General features: G+C 49.8%; 2 protein-coding genes across 19 annotated transcripts in view; one reads left to right on the forward strand and one right to left on the reverse strand.

Moving 5' to 3' along the window:
• Window positions 1–828: 828 nt before the first annotated feature.
• SCN3B (sodium voltage-gated channel beta subunit 3) lies at window positions 829–9,683 on the forward strand. The gene is made up of 6 exons (XM_032993033.2): window positions 829–1,708; window positions 3,247–3,410; window positions 4,762–4,987; window positions 6,011–6,149; window positions 6,745–6,841; window positions 7,327–9,683. Exons 1-5 carry the CDS (start codon window positions 1,654–1,656, stop codon window positions 6,806–6,808), a joined length of 648 nt encoding a protein of 215 aa, XP_032848924.1. The 5' UTR covers window positions 829–1,653; the 3' UTR covers window positions 6,809–6,841; window positions 7,327–9,683.
• The window catches only part of GRAMD1B (GRAM domain containing 1B), a 147,739-nt gene continuing 134,993 nt past the window's right edge, over window positions 8,537–21,282 (reverse strand). For 17 of the 18 annotated variants that reach the window (XM_042800692.1, XM_042800690.1, XM_032993030.2 and 14 more), the window contains 3 exons: window positions 20,968–21,075; window positions 17,796–17,913; window positions 8,537–17,065 (listed from right to left, as the gene is read on the reverse strand). In XM_042800692.1, the coding sequence (XP_042656626.1) occupies window positions 16,976–17,065; window positions 17,796–17,913; window positions 20,968–21,075 (316 nt within the window). In that variant the 3' untranslated portion in view covers window positions 8,537–16,975. The remainder of the gene's footprint in view (window positions 17,066–17,795; window positions 17,914–20,967; window positions 21,076–21,282) is intronic. The other variant, XR_006166059.1, reaches the window with a different exon arrangement.

The raw sequence follows: 21,282 nt of genomic DNA on the forward strand, positions 1-21,282 counted from the left end.
AGAAGCCTAGGAGCAGAGGGGGCAGTGAGTGGAACCTGACGGCCAGCGTGGGGGGAGACTGTCGTGGCGTTGGTCAGTCCCTGCTGTAATACTGAAGGGCTGCAAAGCTTTCAGGGGTCACAGCCGGACGTGGGCTGGAGCAGGGCAGAGAAACCTGTCCAGACAGTAACATGAAGCAGAACAAGGAATTAGGAAGATGTCCTTAGCTAGGAATTCCTTGGAGTTGTCACAGTAAAGGGTGATGTGGAAGCAGTTGTGCTCTGTGTGTGGTTATTGGCAGATGATGAATGCAGCTTGCTGATACAAACATGAATAGATGATGTCTAGGAAGAGTGTTGGCTGTCTTTGTGCTGTGCCTGCTTCGCTTCAGCAGTGTAGGGACCAGATTGGGGAGGTGTGCCCTTAGCAGCGAGCCCGCGGTGCCAGGTGGCCACAAGAGCTCTGGTAGTGGCCACCACCAGCAGCATCGTGCCCAGCTGAAAGGCTCGAAGCCGATGCTTTCTGATGGCTGCAAATGTCTCTGTTTGGGTGGGTCTCGCCGTTTGCGCAGAGAGTTTTGGCACGGCGTGTGGCTCACGTGCTGTTCTCCGATGGGGTTCGTCAGGTTTAATTCAATAGATTGTGCTGTTTATTGAGCTGCCATCAGAGCAGATGCTTTAGAAAGAGGGAGCACGTTTAACAAGCACTTCATTTTTCCCTTTCTGTCCACCGTGACCTTCAAAGTTGGAGAAGCCCTTCGGGCCACGGTGGCCCCCGTCCAAGAAGAGAAAGCCCAGCCTGCTGCTGGCATTAAAAATCTGACTGGAACATGATGTGGAGAGAGAGGATTTCCCAGTATTTCCAACTGTGACCTTCCGAGCGGTGCAAAGGGTAGCATTAAACTCTAATTTAGAGGCGGAGGCCATTCTGACCCCGCGTGGATCGCACTCCCCCGCCTCTCCTTGGCCGATGCCGATATCCCCTCCCCAGTCCCCGCAGCCGGCAAGGAGGATGCCCGAGCGCTGACCTCCTCGGTGGCCCCCCAAGGAGCTCCGTTAGCCCCCGGCTCCTTCTCCGCGGCCGGGAGGAGCCCCCGGGGCCGGGGGAGGGAGGGAGGCGCCCGCGCATGCCTGCCGCCGGCCGTGCCCCCCGCCCGGGCTCGGCTGGGCTCCGCGCAGCCGTTGCCGGCAGGCAGGGAAGCTGCGCCCCCGCGTAGCGATGCGCGCTCCCCTCCCCGGCCCAACCGGAGAACAAAGGGCCGCCGGTTGCCGCCTCCCGCCGCGCTGAGCCGCGCTGAGCCGCGCAGCCACCTGCTGCTCCGCGCCCGGCACCTCCCTGCGCGGAGCGGCGGCGGAGGAGGAGGAGGAGGAAGAGGAGGAGGAGGAGGAGGAGGAGGAGGAGGAGGAGGAGGAGGGGGAGGCGGCGGCCGCGCCCGCAGCAGCCGCGGGGAGCGGAGCTGTCCGGGGCCGCGGCCCTGTCCGTGGTGCTGCCGGGGGGAGCGGAGCCCCGGCTGCCGCCCACCCGCGGCTCCCCGGCGGATCCCGACCGCCCGGCGCGGCGCGGCCGGCGGCCCGGGGCATCCTGTTGCGCCGGGGCCGCGGCGAGGAGGGGAGAGAAGCAGCGTCTTCCGAAAGAGCCGCTGCCCAGGCTGAGAGTCGCTCCTGGCTCGGAACAATGGCTGCGCTGCCAAGGCTGGTTTGTGCGTCTTCGGTCGTGTTGGTGGTCTGGGGTAGGTGCTTTCCGTTCCGTGTCGTCTTCAGCCAGGTTGTCCAGCAAATTCGGTGCTTGCCTCTGGCAGGATGCTGCTTTAAAGCACCGCTTTTCCTAGAAAGGTTCCGTTAACGCTGTCGTGAAGAGCAGCCTTCAAAGTGGCTTTTTTGTTTACCAGCAGAGAAGGAAATCACATTCGCACAGAGTTAGTAGGAATGTAATGGAGTTAACACGAGCAGACATTACCACTAAGTAGACTTACGGCACAAAGCGTGTGCTTTGATACACACGCGAGTCCTTTACTGTTTCCTGTTTGCTGTTGTTTTGAAATTTGTAATGTAATTTGATATTTAGTTGCCTCAGGGAGGACGTGCAAACCATGAAGAAGCGCATGTTAGTGCTAGTTTCCCATGCAGTCGATATAACCTGGCGTAAACCATTTTATGGCAATTACGGTTTTTCTGCTGCAGCCGAGAAAAGGTTGGTTAGATTTTCCCAGTGCAGCTACATTTGATGTGCACATATACCTACGGCTCGGGGGGGAGGGGGCGGGGGCATATCTGGATGTAATTTAACCGGAGTAAAGCACGATCCAGTAGCTTCTTCCTTATTTCTCCCAGAAAGCTGGTGCTACCCATGGAGCTGGTAGTATGGGAGAATTGGAATCTGACTATTTCCAGGATAAGTCCTGGGATAATACAGCGCTCGAGAGAGTGGGTTAATGGCATCTCAGAGGCTGGGGAGGAGGGAGCAGCCAGCAAATTCAGCATCTTCCACGAGATAAACTCTAGGATTCAGAGACAGGTTTGGACAGACAGAGCCCAGTATCGTTTAGCCCAGGGGACAAATGTCAGCAGGCATTTAGCCTGAGACATCATGCTGAAGCATTCCTTTTCTTACCAAGTATGTACCTTGACAGACAATGATTTTGTCTTGTTTGGGAGAGCAGTATTTTATAGTTGCACTGTGTTGCACAGATGTGATTGGAAGCATTTTGAACAGGAATGCAATTAAAATCAATAACTCCTCCCGCTGCCACATTTACTCGAGTCCAAGCCCCTTGGTTCCCAGTACTGCTTATGAAATCTAGAAACAGGGTGGCGAATCCTCCCAGTTGGTTTTGAACACGTTGCCAGATTAAAAGATCCAGACCTTTTAACAGCACAAAGAGCGAGCTGTTCCTCCACGCTTGAATTCTGGGCTTTCTCTCACACCAGACTGTAATTGCTACTATAAGAGAAGCATGCTCAGCACGCATGGGAGAGAATGAACAATGCCACTAAAGTGGCATTAATTACGATGGGAAAAATCAAAGTTGTGGCAAAGCAGATGCTGGAGAGGTGAATCTGCATGAAGTGATCACCCTCTGTTAATCATTATGAATGACGTATCTCAGAGATGAAAGCTTGGTAAAATTTGGCTTTTGAGACTTATCTGTTGTTAGAGGGTGCTAGTAATGAGTGAAACAGTTTTCCATTGGGGATGATGTGATCTTAAATACTGAGGTGTGGATATAAATCTGTCTTACGCTGCTTCTCTGCTGCTCCTTTTCCCTAGCTGGTTTTTGTTCTGCAGTATGTGTTGAAGTCCCCTCAGAGACAGAGGCTGTCCAAGGAACTCACATGAAGCTACTCTGCATCTCCTGCATGAAGAGGGAAGAGGTCACAGCCAGCACGGTGGTGGAATGGTTCTACAGGCCGGAGGGTGGAAAAGATGAACTTGTATGTATGCTTGGTAACTGAGCCCTCGTTTTCATAGGTCTTACTGTGAAACACAGTCCAGTGAACTCATGTGGGACGAGCCAAGAGGTATTTGGGAGTGTAAGTTTGTCCTGTGGCAGGATCCCCAAAGACAGCTGTATAAGGGAAGGAGAGAGACCCAAATATGAACAAAAGCTTTCTGCCACATTCTAATTCAAAATCCAAACATTATGTTCAAACATTTGGGGTTGTATGTGCGTGTCTGTTTCCTGTTCCAGTTCCTTGAATACGTAAAATCTAGTATGTAAGGAAATCAAGAAGGGAAACGGAGGTATGGAGTGACACCTTGGCCAAGTCTCCCTTCCTAGGACACTTCGGAATCCCCAAGCTGTTCTTTGGAGGTTAAATCGGGCTCTGACAAATCTTTAGGACAGAATTTACTTCCTTTTGTCTCAAAGGAAGCAGTGGTATCCTGACTGCGGGAGGATCTCTGTGAGAGTTGTTTTGGATCCCTGTCAGAAAAAGGTAAAATTCACTTTCAGAATCAAAACCAGGAATTGTACAGACAAAGAGCAATTGGAATTCAAGAAAGAATGATAAAATGGAGAATAAGATAAAGGCTGAGTGCACACATTTCTTTCTAGCTGTTTTATTGGAGTATGAAGCCTTAGATCAGCGGTTGCATTTCATCACGATTGAGCAGGGCCAGGCAAGATGACAAATATTCTCCTACTGTCTGAGAACTAGAGGGATCGTGCTAAGGAATGATGGGAATTCAGTTTCAGTGACCTGGGTGATACGTTTGCCAGTGGCAACCCAGAGATTGCTAACGAAAGTGAGCTGGGGCGGGCAGTTTAATGATGTGGTCAGCCAGAAACTGCAAAAGCCACCCAGGCTCTCTTCTTCTGAGGCAGTGTTTTCACGCTGTCATATTTATCCTGCAACACTTCCATTTTAGCTGAATATCCCAGGGCTTACCAAAAATGCCTGTTTGTCTTTGCTGTATTTATTCTGTGGTTCCTTCTTAAGATGATCTTATGTGCAGTGACCGAAAGGCTGAGCACAAAGACTGCAGGATTCTAGTTTTGAGTTCTATCGCTGATCTTTTGTGTCACTGTCCCCATGTGTCTCTCTTTTTTTCCGTGCCTTAGTTTTTCTACCTCTGTGATGGAGATAATTCAGTTTTCTCTCTTTTGTGAAGTAGTCTGAGATAAAGGATGATAGAATATGAATAGCTGCTGTTACTAAGGAAGCCATAGCCCAGAGCACATGTGTGTAGCTAGAGGATGATGTTGTTCCTTGCATGTGCTGTGTTGCTGTCTGAGAGACAAGTCCATGATTAATCAGAATACCCCTTCACATTTCCTCACAGATCTACAAGTACAGGGAAAAGAACCATGAATTTCCAAGCCGCTTCAGTGGTCGGTTACAGTGGAATGGGAGTAAAGACATGCAGGATGTATCCATCACGGTGTTAAATGTGACCTTGAACGATTCTGGTATCTACACCTGTAACATCACCCGGGAGTTTGAGTTCGAGATTCACCGGCCTCTCTTCACAAGCTCCAGGCTGATCCACCTCACCGTGGTGGAGGAGGGTACGAAGGGTTGGAAGAAAGTGTGCTGTGCCTTACCTCGCCGTGGGTGTTGTCATTCAGGGATAGAGTTTTTCATTGCATTGCAGGAGAGGGGAGATGGAGCTGCCAGATAATTATGTCCATCTTTGCCAGCAACAAACACTGCGCAGGGTTCAGGAGGAAAGACGTGCGTTCTGTTTAGTGGCTGCAGCCTCCTTTTAGGCTCCGGGTGGTTGTGTGTGAATGTGGGAAAGCACGATAAGCTCGGCAGGCTGAGGCAACAGCTGGGCAGGCAGAAAACGCAAGCAGAGGTTTGCAGTTTCTCCGCTCAGAACCGTCACTTCTCCTCTGGCAGCTCCAGGATGCTACAGCACAGCCTTTGCCAGGGTACCCGCAGTGGCGGCTTCCTTGCTTCCGCCCCCTCCCTCGTGGAACAACTCATTCTCCATTTTGTTATCGGTCCCCTGCTTCCACCCCCTCCCAATCCCTCCTTCCCTTCGCAGTGCTCCTAAGTCTTTCTTATTCCTCTTGGTTTCGCCGAGTTCAGTGCTGAAATCCTGGCATGTTAAAAACCAGTGGGAATTCTGCTGTTCTCTTCAGAGAGGGACATGAGCTTTTAGCCCTCGTCTTTTTCTGCTGTGTCTTCCCTTCTTCCCCACGAGCATCTCAGTGTTTTGATCTCTTTCAAATCACTGACGGCACAATACAGTCAAGTAACACCAGCGAGTAGGATGCATAAAGGAAACAGAGTGTGAAGATGAGTTAGGCTAACGGTGAGCAATCCGTATGAATGTGTGGGTGGCAGAGAGTGCAAGACATAGGCAAGCCTGTGCCTGGAAACGCGCAGTGGGATCGCTGCTGGCATATCCTGCTGGCAGCCTCGCCTGTTCCCTCTCTTTTGCCCCCTCAGAGTGTAGTGGCACCTGGGTTTCTCTGGCAAGGCGGGTTAGGGAGGATGACACGAGAGCAGAAAGTGTCCGTGGAGCTGCTGTGCTCCGATAGCTGCACGTAAATGATCAGAGATTATTTCATTTCTCTTCACAGCTGGAGAAGACTTCACCTCGGTCATCTCTGAAATTATGATGTATATTCTGCTGGTCTTCCTCACCTTGTGGCTACTGATAGAAATGGTCTATTGCTACAGGAAAGTCTCTAAGGCAGAGGAGGCTGCCCAGGAAAATGCGTAAGTGTGAAACCTCTCCAGACGCGAGCTGTTCTGCGAGGGTTCTTCCGATGTCTCAGTTCACATCAGACTGCCAGAAGAGCGAACTTTGCTATTGCACATTTCTAGCTGGCGTTTGCCGTGTCTGAAACCCTTGCAGTGTTCAGGAGTCCCAAAAGAGGCAGCGCAGTGCACCAGGCGGGGAGTGTGGCCCCAGCGCACGGCGTTCCAAAGCGGCCCGGTTGGAACTGCACGGGGCTGCTCTCCTCAAAGGCCTGGTTCAGAGATCTGACTCACAGGTGCAGCTGACGCAGCAGAGACCTTCCGTTTTTTTTTTATTCTGGCCCATTCTCATCTTTCTACACACTTGGCTTGGCTAAGGGTGCTCTTTCTACATGGTAGGAAGGCTGTTAGGATTTTACAGTAGGCAAGGCTCAGTGTCTGCTCCTGAGTAGACTGAGGAGAGTTTCCTGCTGCGAGCATCTTCTAGAGGTGACATTTGTTACCTTAGAGATACTTACAGGCATTCCATATCTCTGTAAGGGTGAATGGACCCAAGCTGGTTTTTGCACTGTAGCACCTGAGGTTATGCTTTCCTCCTTCCCTCCAACTATAGGACAGACTATCTTGCGATTCCATCAGAAAACAAGGAAAACTGTGCCGTGCCTGTGGAGGAATAGCAGAGAGGAGTCAGCGGAACGAACGGCACCAAGGTAGGCGACGAGGAAACAGTCGCTGCTTGTGTCTGCCAACCTTTCAGCCTTGCGACAGTGGGTTAGGTGTGCGTGGGGCTGGAGACAAGGCGGACGGCAGACTCCTGCAGTGTGGCTGTGCTCAGTGACCTTAGAAGCAATATAGGTATCCTTAGGTGCTGGGTCTACTAACATCACTCGAAACCCCTAGCCAACACACGTGTTCACTTTCAGGCCATGCTGTAATTACGCCTCTTTTGCCCATTCCTGTGGAGTTGGGAATCGTCACTGTCCCCTGCAGTGGGGAGCTGTGATCAGGAGGAATATAAGGGCACTATCTCCCCAGGAAGCAGCTGCAAGGAAGGATTTTTGTGTGCAAAAGACCGAACTTTAGATCTTTTGTAGTGTCGTTCACATCCTGTCAGTTTTCGTGCCGACTGTGTCACGATCCTCACTTCGGTAAGGTCAAACGACTCGCGCTCCAAGAGGAATTCTCTTGATTGCAGGGGCTCTGAAGACAGAAGGACCGTGTCATGCCAGCCAGGTTTGAGGGGAGCTCTGCGCCGTCGGGAGGAAATACGGGGAAGTGTAAATTCTCTTCCATTTGCCTTGGACCCTGTACAGCCTTGACTTTGGCCTCATGACTCCATTCTGAGCTGCCGGCCCATTTGCTAAAGGACTCTTCTTTTGAAGCATGCTGAGCAAAGGGCACACGGGTGTGGGCAGCACGGCTCCTTCCCAAGTTCCAGCCCCATCATCACGTTAATGGCTTCGTAAATGTTAAGTGTCATTTCTTAGCTGCTGTCACCACCACCTTGATTTGCTAAATATGCTAGTTCTCCATTGCAGAGGTCAAGGGTATGTATGTTCTATTACTCTGACCTGCAGGACTGGGAATGAGGTCATCTAAAGGTGATGTTCCACAATACGTTTCAGCCCAAGCAGTCTTGTTGATGTTTAAACAGGAAGAATTTAATTAATTAGTTGTTGCTCAGTAAGTCGCGAGTCTTTGGGATGCCTGTGTACAGGCAGAGTAGGATGAGGACTGGAATGCATGGGGACTGTTGAAAATGTGTAGTAGGAAGGATGTGCCATGTTCACACTTGCTTCTGAAGGAGGGAGCCGGGAGTACAGATCCTGAAGTACTCCTGCTTCGGGAGGCAGTATGATGTAAGTATAAGAATCCCCTGTACCTCCCCCCCTTTCACTGAGCAAGTGTCAAAATTCTTAGTTCCTTCCATTTGCCTTGCACAGCAGGTTTACTCCTCAAGTACGCAGAGGTGCAGTGATAAGAATGACCCATGGAGCAGTGTTCTGCAACAACAGGCAAGCCAGTAGGATGAGGTTTCCCGAAAGGAAAACAGCTCGATGCAAGTAGGCAAGCAAAGTAAATAGGATGCACAGCCCTCCCAGGAAAAGGATGGACAGCTTTGTAAAACGGTAGTGCTTTTTCTGTGCTAGTCTTCTCGTACTATATAGTGTAGCACCACCTAGAGGAATAGGCAGAAAACGCTTATTTTTTCCTAGTTATTCGTAATTCTTTCTTGTGATAATTAGTCACTGGCTTGAATAGTCAGTATTCATCTTAAATCATCCACTGCTGCACAGGAATCACGCTGTAATTTCAGTGTTTCCCATGCAAACTTACCTTTTCAATTGTAGTGGATCAAACAGCAAAACTTGTCCTCTGGTTTCAAATACAGATCAGTTTTGTTCAACAACTAGGATTACAAGGAGGAAAAAAAAAAAAAAAAGGGGCAGAAACATCGGCCAGGGTGGAATTGTACCTTAAGACAGAATAGGGGAAGGTTTGTTTTTTTTCATATAGCAGATGTTGTTACATCCCTGCTGCAATGGAGCCTATGCTGCTTGCAAGAGTTGACAAATTTTGCTACCCTGACCGCTTCTAAATAGTTACAAAGTGCTTGTGAATCAAGGCATGCTTTCCACCTGTGGAATTTCCTCTGCTTTGTTCTGCTGCTTTTTATGTGTTGCTAAAATCACAGAAATTACTCCATTTGTAAGTCAGGCCCAGGCCAGATTTCTAACTGGCAGTTGTTCAAAACTCCTTTTGTTAGAGTGGGTGTCAACTTTAGGAAACGACCACACTGCAGTCAGTCTTCACAGTAGGATCGCTCTCAAGGCCAGAGCCCAGTCTGGCAGCTTGAGCGCATTTTCCAGATGAAGCACGCTTGTAGTCTGGGCACTGGTTCCTTAAAACCTAAAAGAGGAAAGATTCAGCTGGATGTCTTCACTTTCCCTAAACCAGTTTGCCTGACCTCGGGGCAATTTGGGGCATAATCCTAACTCTAAACCCGCAGCACCAGAGGAGGGACTCGATTGTAACTCCAGAGTTTCCGTCACTGACCACTGCATTGCTGCCCCTGGTGATTTTTAGGTAAGGTCACGTAACCTCTCTCCCACTTCAGCTCTGCTCTTCGGACCCCGTCTGGTGTCACAATGTTAAGTCAAAAAAGGAGTAAACTAAGAACTTCTTGAGAGCTACCTCAGGTGGTAAAGAGGGGCTGTCCTCTAGTCCTGCACCTTCCGGTATCTTACGTGCATCATCTTAAGATGCTTTTCTTTGGACGTATTTTCACTCTTCTGGTTCCTGCAGACAGATACGACTATTGCCCTGTGTTTTTCTAGGCAGGAGAAAATGGTGTGTAAATTTTGCTGAAGATTCTCATAGCAAAAAAAAAAAAATTAAAAATTGGGGATTTTTCAAGGGTGGTGTTAAAGGCAGGCAGTGTTCTGGAGAGATGGTCCTGGTTGGTCTCTGCAAATACTCTCTCTGTATTTGGAAATTACAGAAGAGACTTTAGAATAGGCAGGATAATAAAAAGAACAAAGCACTCACGAATCACGCTGTTTGTTTGATAGATTTTTTTTTTTTTTTTAATTTATACCGTACTTCCATTGTACTAACTACTTTACATTAAGTTTTGGCTGCATAGCCTTTACAATTCCTAGGTTCTAGCAGGTAAGTTTCATTATCATTTTACCGCATTTTGCGCACAGCGCAAAGTTTGTGACAGTTAGACAACTCCTAAAACAAAACCACAGTTCCTCCCCCACCCCACCCTATAGTTCCACGGGCTCTGGTGGTGAAATCCAGAAGGGAAACACACACCCACGGGTGGCTGTACAACCCACTCCCAGCCCTCGCCGGCCTGAGGCGATCCCCATCAGTTTGCGGTGTACGCACAGCCCAGGGGGCTTGCAGGATCCCGGGCCTCGGGGTTTTGAGCAGCTTTGTCCAGCCCCGGAGCAGGTGATGGGAGATGAACCGCCGCGAGGATGGGGACGCCCCAGAGGTGCCACAGCCACACAAAGACAGTCCCGGGTGGTGGTAACGCTGCAACGGTTTTGCTGCTTCGCCCTCCGCCCTGACCCCATCGGGCCAAGAGCCAGGTTAGTGCTTTTGTATCTGCTCTGTTAAGTGCTACTACAAGGGAGGTGGGCTGGCGAAGACGGGGAAGGGCGCGCGCCTGGCCCAGGCTCCGGCTCTTTGCCGGATAAAGCTGCTGTTTGGTAACAATCCTAACGCCGCGGGGGCAGATTGGGCCGAAACTGAGACACGACCGAATGGCTCTAGAACCTGAGCTGCACATTGGTTTTATTCCCTAACTTCTCTCGGGGGGTTGGATTGGGGAAGGTGGCCATTTAACGTTAGCAATGGAATTGGCCTAAATGAGTGAGGTAACGGAAACGGCCAGAGGAGGTACCTCCCTGAGCCATGTGCAAATATAATTCCTTCAGCAGAAGGAAGTCCTTTTCCCTATTGAAAAAAAATAAAACACATTCACTTGAAGAGCATACAGACTGCGGCAAGGAAAGGCAAGCAGGGACAGCACCGGGTCAGTCCGTCTACGACATGGGGAATGATTGTCCGGCAGCAAAGGTGTGAGGGGAGAGGGAAAAGCCACAGCAAGCACTGCAAAACGTGGGGGGGGAGAGGAGGGCATGGCACGCCACGCATCCATGCTACGAGTTAAGCCCATGCTGTCTGGCTAGATCGGGAAATAATCTCAATCGGCAGTCGATCAAGACATGAGGAGATTATTTGGCCAGTGTGCACATCTAGAAGAAGAACTGTATTATGGCACAGAGAGACACGTGCTGTGGAGACTGCGAAGCGTAGAGAGCTCAGAGCATGCCGGGCAGGGGGAACGGGCCAGAAAGTCAGCACAGTCGCGTCTCGGAATCTACACTGACACAAATGTTCTGTGAGCCACTCACCTCGGGTGCTTTGGTCTGAGAGTCTCTATCTCCAGTATTGTTTTAAGCGAGCCCCTGCCAGATATTTTAACTAGGGCCCAGGCTGGAAAGACTAAGCCAGAGTCTACACGACTGCACCACGAAACCCATCAGTGGCAGCAAGCCTGGCAGAGATCCTGTCGGAAAGAGCTCTGTGGCGTTCAGCAGGTAGCACAGAAAGCACAGGTCTGCCAAGAGCTGTGGGGCGTCAGCGGCTGCCTTGACAGTCCTTGCCTCCCCCGAGCCAGGCACTCGTGCTTTACAAGCGTTTGTAATTGTCTGGGCTTTTCCCTACCCTGCGGAACCAGAAAGTTCCGCCTCTAACTTGGGAAGCGGTTCGTTCCCATCCCCCTTGGGAAGAGCAGGCGCTACCTGGCTGGAAGGGCTGGCTCGGTACACATCACGGCAAGGCTGGGAGGACGTTCCGTGGAGAAGTGCCCTCGGGAGCGTGGCAGCTCCGCACGGAGGGCAGAGGCGTACTGGAGAGCTCTGCCACACGCTCTGACCGAGCCCCGCTGTGGACAGAGCCTCTGCTGCTACAGAGCCTGCGTACCAGCCTGCACAGACTGCTCTTCCACAGACATCAACCCACGTGCTGGCTTTATGCTAACTGCGCTCATGTAAATGAACCCGAGGGGAAGGGGAGGCCCAAACGTTTTCCCACTCCCAGTAGCACAGAAAGACCCCTCCAACTAACCAGGAGCAATTCACTCCCCCGAAACCTCTGCCACTAACCTCTATTTTACAGCTCATGCCGCGTGAGCAGTGCTGGTCTTTTTAGGGTTGGAGATAGATAATCATCATCTCCACCGCTGTGTCTTAGTGCTGGATGCTGTGAAAGCTGCAGGCTGCCCTCTCTGTCCATCTCCTCTATTTAGGTGCCTTAGGATCACTGGAAGATGATGGAAGTACACGTCTGAGAAGGCAAAGCCACCAGGAAAGGGAGAGGGATTAAGGCCACGTGACACACAAATGCTGTATTCACCAAAACCCGCCGGTATGCACACCCCTCTGGTTAACACTTCTGAGGTGGAAAGCCAAAGCGTGACATTTGCAAGTGTGTCTTTCACTGGGCTTTGGTGTATCGCAGGTGTATGTGCGCAGAAATGACTGTATAGCGTATCCAACACGTCTCATTTCAAGTACCCTGACCTAAAGAGTCTCCAGCCGCTATTTGGAAAACAAATTTCTACCTTCTTGTATAAAGGCAGGAAAAAGCAGACCTGTAGGCTACATGGTTTAGTGCTGAGGAGACAAGTGGGCTACAGAGTCTGTCCCCAGCTACCCCCAGGTGAGCTGCTGAAACAAAGGGGCTCTGTGTGGTACGAACACAGGCTGAGCAGGCCAAGCTTTCTGAGAAGGGACAGGGCAATGCAGGCATCATTATTTCAGAGGCGGGTTTTGGTCATGGCTTTGAATCCAGCAAAGCATCGTGCCTTGAAACCTTGCCTCTTTCAGTAGGGGGTCATATTTGTAACAAACGCATGTTGTGTATCCCTTTGGTTTCCCTTTCTTAGCTCTAAAGCAGACAAGTGGGGCCAGGTGGTCGGAGGGCAGACTGCTGCCCCAGACTGGTACGGCAGCCTCTAAGCTGGGTGTAAATGCGTACTCGATGTTAGCAGCATAACTGAGGTATGTTAGGGGAGATCAAAGTTGTGTGACTTTTTTTTTTTTTTTTTCGCCCAAAGGACTTAGGGGAGCCAGAAAGGATTTATGCAGAAGTTAGTAGCAGTTAATATCAACCCATATCAAACTTTTCTGACTGAAGCGTGCCTTGGATCATCAGTTAATTGCTGAGCACCCAAAAAGCACGATTATCCAGTTAATTCATAGCTAACTCTTATTCTTACCATTGCAGGTACCTTTCTTTTAAGTGGAATGTGCAGACCCAGCAAATGCCTCTGTCTTGGCCATGTGCTTCTGATTTTACCACCTGGAATAATCTGTGTCATTTGGTCCTTCCTAGACTTAATGCACAGGTGCTGCCCTAGATACATTTGGTATCTACTTTATGAATTCACGATTGCATAGCAGTTATCCAGGTCTCAAATTCACTTTGAGTTTGTCCCAGGTGCCATAACCCAAAGTCCTCTTTTAAGGTGAGCATTAGAAGACGTGTATTGATCAGATGTGGGATTGTATCAAGCTAGGATTAGCCAGCATATTTTTGTCCCATATAAACAGGTGACAGATACACAAACTGGCACACGAGAGCCTTCCGTCCCTTCTTGTCCCTTCTTCTCCCTCCTCCCACTAGGCAGCATCTTTCTTGGCAAGAATTAGGCTACAAGCTGCTGGCATTAGTTTGCACATTTGGCTGGAGAAATGCTTTTTTTTTTTTCCAAAAGTACCTCTTTCACAGTTGTTCAGACTCTGCAAATCAGACCCCAGCTGCGCTCACCTGGCAGCCTCGCAGCGGCAGGAGGGTCAGAGGGAGGACTCGGCGGGGCAACGCGTCTGTGAGGCACTACGAAGAAAACTACCACTGATGTGGGATTTCTGGTGCAGGTAAGCAAGGCAAGTGAGTAGAGCAGTGAAACCCTGACAATGGAAGCCAAGCTATGACTGCTTAGGGAAGGCAAAGGACCACCCCCTGGAACATTATTGGAGTTGCCTGGCCTTGCTCCTTGAAAGTGTTACTAATTTCTCCAGGAAATATAAACTGATGGGTCTAAAATTGGCTATGGCTTACAAAAGGAATTAATCTGTCACTTGGGACTCAACTGCAGTAGCAGGTGACTTCTGTCACAGTTCTCTAGAGGAAGGCATCTAGATGAAAACATGCTGAAGTTTTGTTTTAAGCCCTCACCTTTAGTGCCATTGTGGGTTTTGCCTTAAGGAAAAGACCTTGCTTTTTTCTTTTATCACTACTGTGATAAATTAAGAGGCAATAAAGATCATGTTTCCTCTCCAACTCCAAGCCAGACTTGCTGCCAAGTGGCAAAAAGAAAGTAACTAGGAATCAGGGACAAAGAAACTTAAGGCCTCAAAGAGAAACCTTCCTTGGTCTGAAGGGCACTGCACGTGCAAGGTTCTGTTTGGCAACCACCACCCTTATGTTCTGTACTGAAGGATTTAGTGTAGCTCTGATCAGGATACATCAAACACGATAAACCCCGTTTAACGTAGTGGGTGGGCAGAATAAATACTAGTGCTTCAGACTGTTACAGCTGCTTCTGCGGGGCCTTGCAGTAATTTAATGGAGCTTGTGCAATTCTGTCTCTAGGGCCAAGCCTGAGGAAGCCGTGTTAGGGGGAACACCCTGAACCTACTGGGATGGCACTCTGGAAGAATGCTGCAGAGGAAGAAGGACGCACGGATGAGCGAATGGATTTCTGTCCTCCGTAACTAGCAAGAGAACGTGAAATTGGTAAGAAAACAACTCTGATCACTAGCATTTATTTTCAGCCCTCTCAGACAGACGGGTTTCTCTGCCTCTCGGTGGGTTGTGTCTATGTACAAAACCCTCCCAGCCAGGTGGCAGAGACCCCATAGTCAGGTTTCTCTCTCAAAATGGGGCCTTTTTCTTTTCTGGCCTGGGCAAGGTGGCAAGCACAGGAATTCTTCTCTGTCTTCTTTCTCGGTGCTTGGAAGTAAATTCTAGAAAAGTGGAAGATGGGCAGCAGGGGATTTTTCTGTGCTTAATAAGTGTGGGAGGGACTCATGGGGAAACAGGACTCAAGTCACAGCGGGGAGTTGGGGCCCTCCTGTCCCAAGATGAGCCACAGAATGCCCGTCCCGGGTACTAGCACCTCAGTTTCATTGTACAGTAGCCATTTCAGCAGCCTCCCTGGAAAAAGGTCAGGGAGCAGTACAGTAGTCAGCAGCATTAAATTAAATAAATAGTCCTAAATACATATTACTCTCTAGGTGCCGAGGCATGTTTTTCTCAATTGTACCTTGCTCTCACACTCTTAAATGTCTTTTTGATATCCCATCTTCATCCACGCTCCTTCCAGTGTGAGTCATCTTCTGCAGGGCATGTTGTGTTCAGCACTTGGTCATCAAAATTGTAGGCAGGTTGGGAGAAAGCAGCAGGTTACTTGTACATACGTTACCTTTCCCTGATAGGAATGCACAAGTGGGAGCGTGTGAGGGTTTTCCTTAGACTCCACTTTGTCACCCAGCTGTGCAGATGAGAGTTTCTGGTACAGAGATGCGAAGAGCAGTTACTCACCCTTACATCCCCTGCTCTTTCAGTGTCCATCGGAGCTAGAGACGATGGACGAGTGAGAACTGCACCCTTTGCATAAGGGGAATAGGCAGCTGCCTCCCTCCTGCCATTCAGAAGGTGGAAAAATCCCGGTGTTGAACAAGGTGGAGATTGAGGGCGTCACATATCACCTAACCTACCTCGCTGGGTAAGATGAGAAAGCATTTATTAAACATTCAAACAAGCATCCCAACTGGGCACAGTGGCGTTTGGTACACCACGCAGCGCAGCCTTGCTGCCCTTCTTCCTCATTTGGCTGCTAATGGGAGTCTGGAATGATTCCCCAGACCAAGTAAAAATGCATATTGTCTTTTTAATGCAGCTCCACCACCTGACTTGCTTATAGAGCAAATGCTTCGCTATCCAGCTTATGAGAGATACCAGTCAGATGCCTCGCACTGTGGATACCCCTCCAGATCTATCCTGCCACCCACTGACAGTCCCTGTTTTGTTTTCTTTCTCTTCTTTGGTCCCCATGACCCTTCCCCTAACCTCTTCTGGAGGCCTTGTTGCTCTATAGATGCGGTCATGTAAATACCCACAGTGAAGGAAAGGAAATTGTTCTTTTTCTCCCTGACATTTTCCGTAGTCTGTGAGACAAGGTACGGGCTAGGTGGTACAAGCAAAACGGTCCCGCAGACCAGGGGCAGGAGGGACATTTGCTGAGCAGGGTAGCAGTTGCAAATAAATACTAAGTTTGGTTTTAAGTTGGGGTACTCCCCCTAGCATGGGAAGCTGCACAGGTAGTTGCCCTTTCAGCACCAATGTGGATCTTCAGCACAGGGATGGCTTAATGGCAGGGGCCCAAGCACAAAGAAAGCAGAGAACAACAGAAACGGCAAAGGGGACACTGTCAAAGGGACCAGAAGTGTACTTGCCGCGGTGTGGCTCTCTTCCACCCACGCACCTCGTAGGCAGATACTCCCCTCCCCACCATCTCCTTGGCCATTCATGCAGTATCAATAACAGGAGGCGGCAAACTAGTGTTTGCATAGAAAGCATTTCGGCTCATTTACATTCTGTGCTTTGCTCTCTGAACCAGGCTGGCCGGCATGACAGCAAATTGTATTTCTGCTCCAGGAAGTACAGAAGGTGAACGCCAGCGAGATCTGCTCTCTACAGACCTACAGCAGTATCCTCCAGAAGCCTCCTCTCCAAATGCCATTTAGTTCTGTAAGGGATTGACGGCGATTGCCAAAACCTCTCTGCCCTGAAGCCAGCAAGGTAAGAGAGGTGACAGTGTCCCCTTTGTATGTACAGATAAATAGACTCAATCAGAGACCTTCATGCGCAGGGAGGGGCGGGGGGGGCACTCACTCTGATGCTTCCCTTTGAAACAACAAAAACAAAACAGACAGACAGACAGACAGGAATATTACAGAAGAGTGGTGCACAGGCCCAGGGGAGCACACTGGGGCACACCCCTAAGCGCACCTCAGTGCCAGGAGAGCACAGCCCTCCACACACACACACACCCCACGCTACCACCGAGACGCTCCATGTCAGCCAGTGTTGGAGGTCAATCCTTCCTCTCGATACATAGGCTTTTTTTTCTCTTAAAATCTGTATATAATATATATATTTATATTCTGTATATATATATATATTTATATATATATATATTTATATATCCTATTTACACATATTGCACACCGTCCTCTGGCCTCCTGCATTCCTGCCTGTTAGTGGAAACGTTTCCGTTTCTCCTCTGGATCTGACCCGAAGTCCCGGGACCCGATGCCATTCTGAAGATTTATTAGTGAATCCTTCATCTGCAAGACAAGAAATTTCTCCACTGTGATTCCACCCAAGAGGCAGAGCAATTCAGGATTTCCTTCCCCATTAGTGCCTCCTCCTTCCATGTAAAGTATTGGCACCCTACTCAGCTTTGGGGAGAGGCGTGTCAGGGCGGAGGCGTACAAATGGGGACTGAGAAGATGGGAGTCCCTGAGAGACCATTCTCCAAGATAACGGAGAAGGGGCGAGCAGAATGAGGTATGGGGCGAGCAGCTCTCTGCGGAGGAGAGGGCGGCTTTCGTTTTGGACCTCTAAGCAGCTTCGTGTACAACCGGCTCTTTAGGCAGCAGGTACCAAAACCCCTGGCTTGGTGCTATTAATGGCCCACGCAGAGCGTGCCCCCTTCATCCCTCCAAGCTCTCTGTATGAATCCAAGGTTGAGGTAAAAAAAGTTTGCTTTCCAAACTGGGATGGCCAGAAACTAGATACAAGATGGGTTAATATAAGGTTTTTGGCCCTGCAGAATTCTCTCCTTGCTGCGTGTGGACCCGTGAGGTGACAGAGAAGCTGCCGTATCCCGCAAATAGCCCTTGGGCCCTGCTGCCCACCACTCCGTCAGAAGATCGATCTAAAGGGAGACGGTAGCGGGGGTGAGGTGCCTGACGGGCCACGGTGGAACCAGGTAAGGCTGAAGGATTGCGGGCGGGTGGCTGGAAGGACGTGGTGACCCTCTAGTCACAGCGCTGACCGGCCGCGCGGTCTCACCTGGTCTAGAAGCATCACTGAGGATTTGATGATCTCACGCCATTTTTGGAGCTCCGAGTCATGATACTTCTGCTGAGATTCTAGTAACTGGGCCCACTCTGTCTGAGACTGGGGCAACCTGTCAGGCAGAATATGAGCAAGAGTGAATCTTGGGGAACTGAAGTCAAGGGGGACCAAAGCGGACGGGGGGAAGGTGTACATTGTGCCAGTTTCTGTCTAATCTTTTCACCCTAAAGGGGCGGGTTTTCTTGAGCACAAGTGCACGTACACGTTACACAAATGCTTAGTATCTTCCCAAACTGGATACTAACACAACTCTGACTTAACTGTGGTAGTTAAGTAAGCAATAGCAAAGAAAGCTGTGTCTTTTGCAGAAGTTGTAGTGTGGGTGGAACCGAAGGCAGCGTGCTCTCAGTGCCTGGGAGACGTGGATGCTGGCAGAGGGCACGGTGGCCGAGGACAGGGAACAATGCAGCGCAACATGGGACAGGTAGCCCCGTCCAGTTTGGTTTGTTTCTTCTAGACATGCTGTGCCAGTCTTTATCTAATACAAGGCTTTCTCTTTATGAGGAGCAATAGCAGCACTGGCTCTCTTTTTAATGGCAGGTAAGCGTAGGTTTCAGGCCCGATGAATCCTCCAGAGCAGGGCTGGAGGCTGCTGCGCGGGGCAGAGGCGGGCGGTGCTGGGAGGAGCCGCTCAGGGCCTCGGCACGTGCCAGCGCTGAGCCTGGCGAGGAGGGGGAGCTCTGGCTGCGCCAAGGCCAGGATCGATCTCCGTCGAGCGCAGCGGCTAGGAGCAGTCAGGGCAGTTGGCGTCAGCAGGAAGGCACCGCAGCAGCAGCAGCACTCCGCTCTGCCCACCTCTCCTGAGAGGTATGGCTCCACTTTTGCATGCCCCCAGAAAAGATAGCTAAGTCATGCTGCTTTCTAACATAGCCAGAAGCCTTTCCTGCTTCCTCTGCTGCTTACCTCTCCGGGCTTTGTTACTTTCTAACGTAGCTGAATCCCTCCTCTCAGGCTACCCTGAAGACTTTCAAAGCCTTTATGGAAGACCCCGCGTTAGCGAGAGCTCCTCTGCAGCTAGAACTCACTTCTTGGGTAAGTTCCTCCTTTCTCCTAATAGTCCAACTTGTTCCCCTCCTACCTTAGCAAACTGGCAGATTGGGCTGCTGCTGCCACACCCCTGCCTTGACTCTGCTCCTCAACTGAGATTTATCCTGGTTTTGGCCCAGCCAAGCTCGCCCTCCTCGCCAGGCTCACCCCTGGCACAGGCCCGAGTGCCTGTGATCCTCCCACCAGCGCCTTGGATGCTTGCATCTGCCCTGCTCAGCTGGCTCCAGACCTGGAGATAAAACACAGGGATGTTAACCAAGCATGACAATAAAAAAAACAACACAAGTCAAAAAATGGACCCACTCTTCATGCTCGATAATCCTGGTCTCTAATAAGTAACACTCTGGTAACAATAAAAACTGCTTTCCCTGTCTGAGTGGAGAGGCTGCTATTTAAGACTGGTACACTTAGCTTGGGGGACTGCTGACTGCCCCTGCCCACAGAGAACTGAAGTCTCAGTAGAACCAGTTATGGAAAAAAATGTATTGAGAGCCTCAAACTGAATGTTTCTGAGCACACCCGGCCTTTGCCCCAGCTGATGGGTTCAGTCCACTTCTACAGCAAGCACGGCTGCAACACAATGGAGTTACCTGTGCAGGGGAGGGGGGGAATTGAGCCACCCCTATAATTCCAGTACTACATGCACATTACAAGAAGCATATAAATAGCCTATGCCAGTCTTATACATAAATACTATATTGCAGTGGTCCAAATAAATACCCAGGGTGCCAGAGAAAGCTGAAGCAGGCAAAATCACTTAATGTATCTATCCATGGGAAAGTAGCTGGGCTATTACGGAGAAAATAATAATTCCCTTCCCTACTGAGGAGAAAGGCCCTAAAACATGAGACAAATAATGCAAAAAAGTCATCACAACACTAGCACATGGCTCGGGCTGCTTGAAGTCAAACCCCATTTAGCAAGGGAGCAACTGTGACTACGCAAAGCTACAGCCAGAAAAGGGGCAAAAACACCTTAGCAAAGTGGACTTGACATGTTCTTAACCTCTGGAAGTAGAGGAGAGACTACTTCAGGCATGATACCTAGCACTTATTTTTATATATATATAAATATATATATAAGGCATTCACCACTTTTTTTAATATATATATATATTTTAAAAAAAAGCATTCACCTAAAAATGCCAGAAGGAATTCAAAACATAAAATTGCTGGCTGTCATAAAAAAATAACTACGGAACATCAGGTCACCCCTGTAAATGCCATCAAAAAGGTGCTTTGGAGTTCATCCCAGGAACTGGAGAGTGGCAGGTCCAGCTCTGACCCTAGACAAAACGGGGGAGCCAGTCTGTATACTAAAGACTGGTCCCAACGATAAATTCACTCTGGTCGCAGGCTGTCGGCACGCTTTCTGCTGAAGGAAAGGGGGGAGTGCTGCCATGCAGCCTGGAGCTCTACACCTCTCCGCACACACCAGGTGGACACTGTACTGAAATAAGGTGTCCAAAAAGCCTTGGACACGGTTCCACACTACCGATTATTAAAGAAACCGAGTCAATCTGCAATGACACTGCACTGCCAAGGACCACTTAGGTCAGTAAGAAACACCCTGTGTCCTCCTAGTGATGTGTCTCTGCCTCCCACGCTTTAACAGCTTGCTGAGATCTGGACTCACACCTTCCAAAACACTTACCTAACAGTTGATTGCGTTTCACAGGCCCAAATTCTCCTCTGAGTACAAAGGGTTCCTTTCTAAGACACTGCTTTTCATGCAGAGGGAAGTTTAGCCATCAAAAGAGGGGAGGTAACAACCTTGGCCCAAGATTGCAAAACATGTATTCGTAGAGCATCCTCTGTTACACGGGGTGCTGGGAAGAAGCAGGGGTTGCCTTGACTCACTGTTTTCTGCTGCAGCTGCTGTTCAGCAGTGTCAGATCTGGAAATGCTGATGGCCCCACAGCTACCTACCTGCTTCATCTGTTTTACACAAAAATGAAGAGATCTGCAAGACAGCCCTAAGCTTTGGCATTTTGGGAAAGCCTCCAACATCCATAGGGATCATGCAAGAAGAGGCAAAGACAAAGCAGCTGTGACAGTACCTCTCCTGTAGCCGCAAACCCTGCCATGCCGTGAGCGTCTGCGTTGTATATTCCAACATCCAGAGTTTGTAGAACAGCATCATATTGAGAATGACCAGCAGCACCAGACTGGAAATAAAGAAAACGGTTGGTTCACTGGGAGCACTTCCTAGCACCTGGGAAAACACCCAAGGCTTTAAAGAAGGTGTCTGGGGCCCAGGTCCACGCTGTATGTGAGTGGAAATTTAATCTGAGTAAGGGCCAGGTGATCAGAACCCAAAACTTCACCTCATGGGAGGAATGTGCGAGTGAGGAGGACAAACAGAGAGAAAGACA

This window comes from Tyto alba, unplaced genomic scaffold, assembly GCF_018691265.1.
Source record: "Tyto alba isolate M040663 unplaced genomic scaffold, T.alba_DEE_v4.0 Super-Scaffold_32, whole genome shotgun sequence".
In the NCBI taxonomy this organism is placed as follows: Eukaryota; Metazoa; Chordata; class Aves; order Strigiformes; family Tytonidae; genus Tyto; species Tyto alba.

Excerpts from the sequence above, each read along its gene's own strand:
- SCN3B (XM_032993033.2), top strand. The coding sequence starts at position 1,654 with ATGGCTGCGCTGCCAAGGCTGGTTTGTGCGTCTTCGGTCGTGTTGGTG. Across the intron at positions 1,709-3,246 it reads GGTCGTGTTGGTGGTCTGGG|CTGGTTTTTGTTCTGCAGTA; the intron begins GTAGGTGCTTTC and ends CCTTTTCCCTAG. Across the intron at positions 6,150-6,744 it reads GAGGCTGCCCAGGAAAATGC|GACAGACTATCTTGCGATTC; the intron begins GTAAGTGTGAAA and ends CTCCAACTATAG.